Source organism: Strongylocentrotus purpuratus, unplaced genomic scaffold (genome assembly GCF_000002235.5).
Source record: "Strongylocentrotus purpuratus isolate Spur 01 unplaced genomic scaffold, Spur_5.0 spur5_scaffold_14, whole genome shotgun sequence".
Lineage (NCBI taxonomy): Eukaryota > Metazoa > Echinodermata > Echinoidea > Camarodonta > Strongylocentrotidae > Strongylocentrotus > Strongylocentrotus purpuratus.
Genome location: NW_022145599.1, coordinates 17165857 through 17176641, shown reverse-complemented (window position 1 = coordinate 17176641; position 10785 = coordinate 17165857). Strand labels below are relative to the sequence as shown.

The window sequence follows — 10785 nt, the reverse complement described above, 5'->3', positions numbered from 1 at the left end:
TATCTTAATTTTTGACACTACATTAGTATGTGCATGTAACTCATAGTACTTAACCCTTTCGAGACTGGAATTATTTTAGGCCTAAATTGATCACATATTGTTCTTCAAATTGGCAGCAATAATGCTTTTTTTTTTAAAACTGCTACATTGTTAACATAAAATGTATCTGAAAACAATATACATGGCGACAATTTAGTTGTGTAAAGTTAAAATTATGTCCAATTTTGATTGAAAAAATTATTTTGAATCTCTCATTGTGTTGCTAATTTAAGGATTCTAAAGATTATTTTCCTTTGTTCTTTAAATTCCTAGCATCAAATGCAGTAGTCATGGAGCAAAAATGAATGCAGTCTGTGCAGCATTTTTGGCCCTTTCTACTGGTGCATCTGGCATATTTTTAGGGCTCTGAATCTTAAGTTTATTGAGTCAAACCACAAAGTGTGGAATGATTGTCATGAAAGGGTTAGGTACCGACGCCATTAATGAATAATGAATAGCCAAGACTGATATCATTGCAGTATCACAACATTTTGAATGAGTTGAAAGCAGAGGTTCAAAGAGACGCTCTATTCAATTTGGCACATATGAATAGGATAGAGCGACCCGACTGTTCAGAGCAAGAGAGTAGTGTTCTATTGTTTTTAAAGTGTATGAGTCAACACCCTTCTGGCTCCAGACAGAAAATCTCTTTTACAATCAGGGTTGGGCGGTAAATACCAGTGGCGGTAATTACCGGTAAATACCTTCCGGTAAATAAGATGTGCGTCCGGTAAATATGTAAAAAACGGGAAATATGATTTTAATTCTCTATTTATTAATAATTTCACTTGTTTTTAGCTTCATAACTGAAAATATTGTTCTGAAATAATTAGCAGCACAATACTCATAATAGGAACACACAAACAGATTTATAAAATCCTCACTGCATACAAAATTGTACACACCCAAACAAATGGCATTTTGTTCATATGCTAATTAATAGGTATTCATGAATATGGTAATTAGCAACTGGGAGGCAAAACCTTCATACAATTTACTTTTATTGTAAAGTTTAAGATATTTGAATAAATTCAGTGAAAATTTGAACGAAATCGGGCAAGGAATAAGGAAGTTAAAGCTTTTTGAAATGACTAGTCACTAGAGGGCGATATTCAATTTGATGACATCATTTGTGGACAACTCTCCATGCCTTTTGTACATAAAATTTCATGTTTTCCTTCTTTCTTGTGATTGAGATAATAGAATGCAAAATGATATTCTACTTCACATGTTATGAAATTTGATCAAGAACACAAATAAATAGGAAAAAACGAAAGGCTTGTGAAATTTGATGTACAAAAGGCAAGGAGAGTTGTCCACAAATGATGTCATCATATTGAATATCGCCCTCTAGTGACTAGTCATTTTAAAAAGCTTTAACTTCTTTATTCCTTGCCCGATTTTGTTCAATTTTTCACTGATCTTATTCAAATATCTTAAACTTTACAATAAAAGTAACTTAGTATGAAGGTTTTGGTTCCCTTTAATGAAGAACATCATATCTAGATTAGGTGTATATTTGGTATCTTTTTCCTGTATTTTTTTTCCAGCATTACATAATTACAGACATAGACAAATACAAACACACGAACAAACACTTGCACACACACACACACACACACAAATAGTACACACAAGAGCAACCATACTCACCACCATTGTTATTATGTTCAAAATTGGACAATCCCTATGAACAAGTGAGTGGAAAAATATATTTCCCGGTATTTCCGGTAAAAAGTGGTAAATATCGGGAAATAAGCCTCCGAAGCGGGAAATATAAAAAATAATAATAATAATGTTCAATTCTTATAAAGCGCGTATTACAAAATTTTCTCTACGCACTTAGATACGAGAGAGAGAGAGAGAGATAGAGAAGAGAGAAAAGACATGAAGAATATTGAGCTTTCATCATTTAGCAATTACAATTATGCCAACCATGTTTACAATAGAGTTATATTGTGCTATTGCACATAGAATTCAATTCAAATTTCAATTAAGGGGGGGGGGGGGTTGAAAGTTGAATATTTACTAGCATAGTTAGGTTAATTTTAGTGAAATCAAGATCATCAAGATCATTGATCAAGCCATAAATTCATATTTCCAACATCATATTTAGCTCATCCGGCCCGAAGTGCCTGATGAGCTTACGCCATGCCGTGGCATCCGTCGTCCTTCCGTCCGTCCGTCCACAGTTTTCAAAATGCTTCTTCGTTTTTCAACCGATTTTGATTCTGATTGTTTCATATGATAGGGCTAGGAGGGGGATTTAAAACTTCTACACAGCATTGTGAAATTCATTTTCTATGCTAATTTATGCAAATTTATTCGAAATCACAAAAAATGTTTCTTCTCCTTCATTTCTCGACAGATTTTGATTTGGTTTGCTTTTTTATCTGGTAGAGCTAATTTTGGTACACTAAACTTCTACACAGATTTTGCTCCATTGATTAATTATGGTAATTTATGCAAATTTATTCAAAAAATAATTTAAAAATCACAAAAAATGCTTCTTCTCCTTCATATTTCAACCGATTTTGATTTGGTTTGCTTTATATTGTAGAGCTTACTTTGGTACACTAAAGTTCTACACAGAATTTTGAAATTGTTCTCCATTAATAAATTATGGTAATTTATGCAAATTTATTCCAAAAATATCAAAAATTCCATTTCCTTTAGTTTCTATTTACATTTCTTTTAGTTTCTATTTAATCTTGTACAGCTAAATGAAATAATGTCCCTTCCAGGGCATCAATTTTTATTTTTTGACCAGTTCAAAAGTGTACCACATAAAATTTACGATATTTGTTGTTGAGAGATGCGGATGAGTGCTACGTCATTTATGTTCTGGTTTAAATTCTGCTCTCCATGCATTTCTCCAGTTATTGAGGTGACATGCATGTTAATGCCCGTAAGCAAGCAAGCACGTAAGGATTATCTGCATTTTTATTGATACTACATTATCGATTGTTAAATGTGAAGTACATGTATGTTACAGTGATGATGATGATGGAAAGAGAGAGAGAGAGAGAGAGAGAGTAAGAAAGGGAAAGAGAAGAGGTTTTATATCATCAGTATTAATGGAACAAAAATGCAAATGGAAAGAGGATAGATAGAGTTTGTGGAAGAAAGCAAGAAACAAAATAGTAAAAGGGGGAAAAATAAGAAAAAAATGTGGAGTTAGGAAGAGACCAAGTGAAAGACAAGAGAAATGTAAGGCAATTATGCAATGCTTATCAGTTTATCTGAAGCAATGTCATCATTGTAAATCTTTATTAGCTCCCTTATGTTCCATCTGTTCACATCATTCTAATCGACCCTTTCAAATCTGCACATCATTTGTTTACTATTTGGTGTTTTTTTTCCATCTGGTGCACCCATTCTTCCTCCCTGCCTGTCTCTCTCTCTCTCCCACTTGTCATTAATTTCTCTTCTTGCGTTTCATACACATTGCTTATGCCGACCTTATATCCTGTGATACGGACAACCTTTAAGAATTAGCTACATTTTAGAACCGGTTTGATGTGCCTTTTTTTTTTACAAACTTGTTAGGTATGTCCATTCTTACTCTTCTCTCCCTGTTTCTTTGCCTCTCTCAAAACTAACCATAAATGTGTACTTCCTAATCTAATCATGTACACATACTTTCTTCTCTCTGTATCTCTATTATCATTGCCAGTGCTTACCACAGGATATGCAACTACAATACTTCCAATTGTATGTGGAAAACATACAGTAAATAAAGTTGAGAGTTATCTCACCGTATCATATTTTACTTTATTTTTATATAATTTTATTATGATCACTCAAGTCAAGGCATGATTCACAATTTCACGAAGGTACAAATTAATCGGCATAATTGAAGGACTTCTCTTAAAATATATACACACTATAATACATGGCACAAATATATATAGAAAACAATCTTGAAAATAGAATAGAGAGGGGAACATTTAACCTAATGAATATATACCTAAAGAAGATGTTATTGCAAGTAAGAAATTGCAGCTAAGAATGTGCTATTACCATGAAACTAGAAATATATATTGTTCATGAATCGACAACGAGATAGATTATGTGCATCAAAGGACGGATGTATTCGTTTCCTAATGAAACTTTGGAATGACAAAAACTATATTTCATTGATACAAATAAAACTATCAGTATTAAGTACTCAAGCAAGTCAATACTAAAAAAAACATGCACATCTCTGAATTGCTGTTGACATGATATACAAACATCCATCCTAGTAAGACAAATTTCCCTCATGTCCTGCATGGATATGCAAGTTAGCGCACATTCCAGCATATTACTACATTCTAACCAAGTCCAAATACCTAGCAGTCCTCATTTTATCAAGGGGTCAACTGACATGGTACTTTCATGTAGCTTTGTTTATCACTCCTTCAATCCAGCTGTTGCTTGAATGGCCAATACTGTTTCAGATATTAGATAAATAAATAAAACTTAGGGCTTGCTGTTTTTCAACAACTACAAAAATGAGCAAAAGGTTCAGGTATATCTTTAAAAATAAATGCTGTATTTTGTTTTCAATACAGGTTAATATTTCACTATTTGCCTTTGAACTAAATTCCAATAAACATAACATATCAGATAGTCAATTGACATTGATTCTTGTTGCCATAAGTTATGAAAACACATCTTCGTTGCCTTCATGGACTGATGAGGATATACTGAAAATGCTCATTTTTGTAGTCGTGGTATTAACAATTTCGGACAAACTGAGCACAACTGAAAACAGTTTACTGATAGCAAAAAAGCTTGGAGGTGGATGGGTAACAGGTGCGGAACTTGAGGCACTGAAAATGCTCACTTTTGTAGTCATTATTTTACTATTTCTGACAAACCGAGCACATGAGAGAACAGTTTACTGATAGCCAACGAGCTTGGAGGTGGATGGGTAACGGGTGCGGAACTTGAGGCACTTGTCGCGGTCGACAAAGATGCTGTTCTTCTTGAGTGCAATCTCCTTCTCCAGGGCCATGCGGGTGTCCATCAGGTCCTTGAGCGAGGCCTTGGACTCAGCCAGCTTCTGCTGGAGCTTGTCGATGGAGTCCTGGATCTCACCGACCTCTTGGACCATCCTGGAATGGAGCGAGAATAAAAGAGAAACAAGGTTAGATTTTTTCAAAATTTAATTTTTTTATATTTTCATGTTTTAATTTATCCAAATTTAAAGGGTCCAATTCCTTGTTTGTTTACTAAAAAAGTATCTACATGCAATGCAAAGTACCCGCATTCTGGGCAAATCCCAAGGACAGCTACATCCCATATCTGAATCGGAAGATGTTGACTGTCGCACAAGTTTTTTTTTACTAACCATTGTGGTTACATCATGAATAATATCGCTGTTTTCTTGTGGATTTATACCAGTAAGAGAAAATTAATGGTGTCTAAGAGAAAAAGTAACAAACAAATGATCATTTGCAAATTATTTCTAAATGAATGTGCATTTGGCACCATGGACATACCTGTACTGGGCTGGGTCCCTGCAGAGTTCCACATTGGGCCTGTGTGTTCTGTGGTCCAACCTGGTCTGGGCCACCTTCATTGGGGCCTCTTTGTCCTTGACGGCCTGGGTCAGATCCTTGATGTTCTTCTCCATGCCAGCGATATCTTCAACGGTCTGTTGACAAGAAAGCATCGATTATAGAATTACAAATGAATCATCACCACTGGAGTTTCATTCTGTGACTATCGATAAAGCTCTGTGCAATATCAAGAATTTTTATTTTTTAAGACAGAGATATATACTGCTAATTTGAATTAGACAGAGCACCGAGTACGTCAGTCACTCAATCTTGTTGCACCACCAATCACACATTCAATTGATTTTAAAAGAATTCCAAGGATTTGTAAAACAATCATAAACAGGCATGAAGGATCATAATTTAAGCATTAACAATTATCATTTTTTTTTGGTTAGGACCTGCTGACAACTACATTATATTACCAAATTCCCATAGACTTGAAACGTGGTTTAATACCACCTAATGCCGTAACAAATGGGTCGAGAATAATGGTTTGTTACTGCTTTGATGTAAACATTTATTACTTTTGATTAATTTTTCCCATTTGCTATTTTTTCCTTTATGTTTTTGAATGCTTTTTTTTTTATATTGTATGTTTGATGTAAACCCACACTTTTAGATTTTTGACGAGATATTGAATAAAACCTAATTTGAATTGAATTGAATTGAATTGAGAAAGGAATATTCACCTTCAGCAAGTGGTTTTCCATCTTTGTCTTGGCATCATTCATCTCTTCGATGCGGCGAGCAAACTCTGTGTTGACGGTGTTGCACTGTTCCCTCATGTCGTTGGAGGTATCTGTGAGGATCTGGTCTATCAGGTTGCGGAGCTGCTGGGAAGCAAGACGCTCGTGCTCGGCACGGACAACGTTGTCATGCGAAAACTCTGCCCAGGATTGTGGGTTAGTTTGACTGTTGGAATAAAAAATATGTAAAAACATGTTGATGAATACATGCATGATATTCAGTATATAGCAGTAGATTCTAGAAGTTACTTTCAGATGCAGTTTGACTTCGAATATGGCAGATTTTTTACAAAAATCAGTCTTTTATTGTAATGATTAGAGTTTCAAGGATCACATACAGGTGTGTAGTTAATGAGACAAAAACATATTTCTGCTTTCTAAATGCTATATTCTTATCACTCTTAATGACTTAATACTTATAAGTACAATGATAAAACAAGAACTGTCATCATTACTCTTTCACTAGATATTCATCTAGCTCTGATTGTATTTGATGATGTAATGCTTGCAAGCTTGTAGGAACTACCAGTTTAATGCAAAAAACTTACACTGCCTCAAATTTGGCTGATCCTTCCTTGTACTGGATCTCGGTTGAATTGTTGTTAAGTCCAGTACATTTCTCATCAATCTTGAAGGCAGAGAGTTTATCTGACCAGTCCATGGTCAATTTGTGCTTTGAACCACGGTTGAGCCTGGGAAGAAAAAGATAATAACAATGATTAAAATAAAAAATAAATCATTTTGTAAGCCTGTCACTGCTTCAGATAATTGACATATCAGTTAAAGTATCACAATGAAGTACATAAGAGGATTAATAACATCAATATCCACATTGACTGAATGTTCCCAAAAGTGATATTACTTTTGCAATAGAGTAACAAGGTTCATCTCAAGATTTTTGGTGAAGCAAACAAACGAAATATCAGAAGCAAACGTTCTTTGATTCGAATCGTCAGATCTAATGTATGTTAGAGGTAAAGTTGAAATAGTTGAACTGTCAGATATACAGTACTTACTTGATTTGTCTATCAGATTGTTCTAATGTTCTCTTGAGTAGATCTTGAACTTTTGTGATGATATCTACCTCCTGTAAGAGAAAAAGAAAATGAAAAATGAACTGGTTTATTACAAATGTAATTTAGTAATTTTCTTTTGATAAGTGTATACAAATGAAATGTTGATTCAGGATTATATATCCTCATTAAAATGAGAGAGATAGAGAGAAAAAGACCAAAGACCAAATGCAAGCAGGGTTATATTTTGGTACCGGTAAATCAAATCTACTCTGTAGTATAACCAGTTAATAATCACTCGTCCGCGTCACTTGCACACTTTCCTAGAGTGCCTCACATACAGACAATACTAAATTTTCTTACATCATTGAAGCATGTTTTATTCACCTTATTAAGAGCCATCTCTACCCTGTCTCCAACGAGATCAATATCTTGCCTCCTTGACCTGCAGGTCAGATTATCCCTAGCTATCTTCAGTGGCACTTCTGTTGCATCCAGCGCATTTTCTAACCGCTTCTTCTGTGCACAGAGCAGGTCTGTCTCCTCGATCATCTCCTCAATCTCACGGTTGAGCTCAAACTTCCAGAAGTTGATGTCGTTCATCCTGTCCCCGAGCTTCTTTGTGACGTCGGCCTGTGTGCGCATGGTCAGAGCATGGGTCTCGTTCGAGAGCTGCTTGGACTCGTGGCATAGCCTCTCAGCGTTATCGCGGTCTGTGAAACTCTGGAAATATTTGTTGTAGTTGGATTCGTGCCATTCCTGAGTGGTGTGCTTGCCGGAGCGGAAACCCTGTGCGGCCGGTGCCCCAGTGGGAACACCATAGACCCCGGTTTCACCTAGGCCACTCATCTTGGCAAGATCTTGAGACAGGGCCTGGTCTGTCTTGGTTCCTACTGTGGTCTGTGTTGGATAGACAGGGATCGTTGGAGCATAGCTCCTGGAAAGGAGAGTTGCACCAGCATCCATGATGGAATTGTTTGCTGTTTGGAAAGAAAGAAAAAAAATCATGCTTGTTACTTTGTTGTATGAATCTTACTACAAACAGACTTAAAGTGAAAATTGGCAAAATTCTCATTAATCAAATAGAAAATCAAGTTGACACATGAAGTCTAACATTCATTCTCGGATTCTTCCAAAAAAGCTACATGTACGATATACCCAGTAGAATTCATGAATTGTTAATTTTCTCAGGACTCAGTCAAAGACAAAGTCAAACAACATTTCAATTTTTACTTCAGCACAGCTAACATTTTGTAACAAGCATCATGCATCATGCAACAGACAGTATCAATCATGCAACTAGACCTAGACCCTAGTCTACAACTCAAAATCAAATTTAAGATCTCAAATCAAGATCTGATCCATAGATCTAGGCCTACTAACTATTCGCACTGCACTGTTGTCCACATTTGACCAAAAATATCATTAACATCGAGGCTGCCAACGCCCTTTCCACCGACCGCCTGGCGCTGGCCCCGCACTGTAAAATTGCGTGCTGCCTTAGCTTGGCTGCTAGTGCTAGATTGAGAAGCGGGTTGACTCGACGATGAAGAAAAAAAAATGTTTTGACAAACTTATATATCATAAATAAGCTCTATCTACAATGAAAATTGATAATTCATTTACTTACCCAGTGATTGTATTAAAAATATAGAGTTGAGTAGTTTTGGTCGGTAATAAAATCTCAAATCTAAACAGTTGCTGCGGTACGAAGTGAATGGTGGGTCCGCGGGTCACTTGAACGCTTCAGTCGCGGTGTACACGGAAATCACATGTGTGCATGCATTGTTTACATCGCGATCGAGTCAGCTGTATTACGTGTTGTCCGTTACTATGGGAATCGCCATAGTTACAGGCCTTATTGTCTCGCTAGATGAATCTCGTGCACGCGATGTCGTGCACGGCGAGAATTTCAGTAGGATGGTTCATTGTTTGTCACAAGATTTAGACATGTAGAGGTATTTATTAGATAGAGGGATACAGTTGCTTGCGCAGGATTTTTTCAAGGGGGGGTTAACATTTTTAAATCGGGCCGAAAATTTCGCAACGCCTCATCAGTCAGCCGCTGAATAAGCGGGGGGCGGGGGGGGGGGGGGGGCACGGTTCCATCAAAATTCACAATTGAAGGGGGGGGGAGTTCTACCCCCAGTATCCCCCAAAAAGACCCTTCTTACATAAGAAAAGTTCCCCTTTAACTTTGTAATTAGAAGTGCCTTTTTATATAGTAAACTCTTTGTAATACTTCGACGAGTGCGCCTATGAGTTTGCGATGCCCCTTCCCCTTTTCACCTCTGTTAAGTGCCCCTTTTTATTTGGAAACGTGCCCCTATTTCTTCGACAACTTCCCATATTTTCCTTTGCAATAAGTGTCCATTTTCCATCATCATTAAGTGCCCCTTAATTTAGATCTCTAGTAAGGGCTCCTTTTCAGGTAGGCCTAGAAGTGCCCATTTTCAATTTGGATAAGTGCCTCTTTTACTTTGACAAGTGCCCCTCTTCCTTTCTAATACGTGCCCCTTGTCCTAATGATAAGTGCCCCTATTATAAAAAGAGCCCCTTCACCTTCTCATGAATGCCTCTTTTCATCTCTGGTCAATGACCCTTTTCAGTTACAAGAAGGCCTGTTCACTTCAGCTAAGCGCCCCCTTCACCTCCGATAACTGGCCCTATTCAAATCTGAGAGATATGCTACTCGTTTTAATTTGACAAGTGCCCATTCCCCTCCTGGTAATCTCTGATGAATGTCCCTTTTCCTTTTTTTAATAAATACTCCTTCTTCTAGGAAGTGCTCCTTCCCCTTTTCATAATTACTCCTTTTCATCTCTGATAATTAAGTGCTTCGTTCTCATGAAAGCCTCCGTTCACCTCCGATAACTGCCCCTATTACTATCTGATCGGTGCCCCATTTCTTTCAAATAATGCACATTTTCCTTTATTATCAGCACCCCTTTTTAATTCTCAATAAGTGCCCCTTTTTATATCTGGTCAGTGCCCCTTTTTCAAGTGCGATAAGTGTCCTTTTTTAACCTTTGATAATTTACCTTTTAACAATGATTCGTGCCCATTTCCCATTCTTATAAGTGCCCTTTTTCATCCCTAGTGAGTGCTTCTTTTTGTATAGGGCTGTGTAAGAAAAGCCCCATTTTCACCTCTGATAATTAACATTACTTGAACAGGTTCTCCTTTTTCTTAAACGCGCCCCTAATTTCAAGCGAAGAAGAGCAATTTCCCCCAATTATGAAGCTCGCTTGCATTTAGATTCATGATATAACGGTGTTACTTATCAAAGGTCTTTTCAGTCTTCCGTTTTGAAAATGTGCTTATAACCCCATCAGCATCGTTTTTCCCCTCGTAATAAGATGTAATTTTTCGCACTGTGACCTCACAAATCTTTAAATTTTCCCTCGCTCGCAAATGAATTTTCAGACCATCACACCC

At 36.7% G+C, this 10785-nt stretch overlaps 1 protein-coding gene across 1 annotated transcript; it reads right to left on the bottom strand.

Moving 5' to 3' along the window:
* Positions 1 to 4337: 4337 nt before the first annotated feature.
* Positions 4338 to 9132, bottom strand: LOC577210 (tektin-4-like). Its single transcript, NM_214622.2, has 7 exons — positions 8978 to 9132; positions 7735 to 8327; positions 7351 to 7421; positions 6883 to 7026; positions 6278 to 6500; positions 5529 to 5683; positions 4338 to 5141 (listed from the first exon to the last, which is right to left on the bottom strand). Exons 2-7 carry the CDS (start codon positions 8311 to 8313, stop codon positions 4925 to 4927), a joined length of 1389 nt encoding a protein of 462 aa, NP_999787.1. The 5' UTR covers positions 8314 to 8327; positions 8978 to 9132; the 3' UTR covers positions 4338 to 4924.
* Between the last annotated feature and the right edge of the window lie 1653 nt (positions 9133 to 10785).

Bases quoted from the DNA above. Each gene is read 5' to 3' on its own strand.
- LOC577210 (NM_214622.2), bottom strand. From the start codon at position 8,313: ATGGATGCTGGTGCAACTCTCCTTTCCAGGAGCTATGCTCCAACGATC. The intron at 5,684-6,277 runs GTGAATATTCCT...TCTTGTCAACAG, and splicing joins TGGAAAACCACTTGCTGAAG to ACCGTTGAAGATATCGCTGG. The intron at 5,142-5,528 runs GTATGTCCATGG...GCTCCATTCCAG, and splicing joins AGGGACCCAGCCCAGTACAG to GATGGTCCAAGAGGTCGGTG.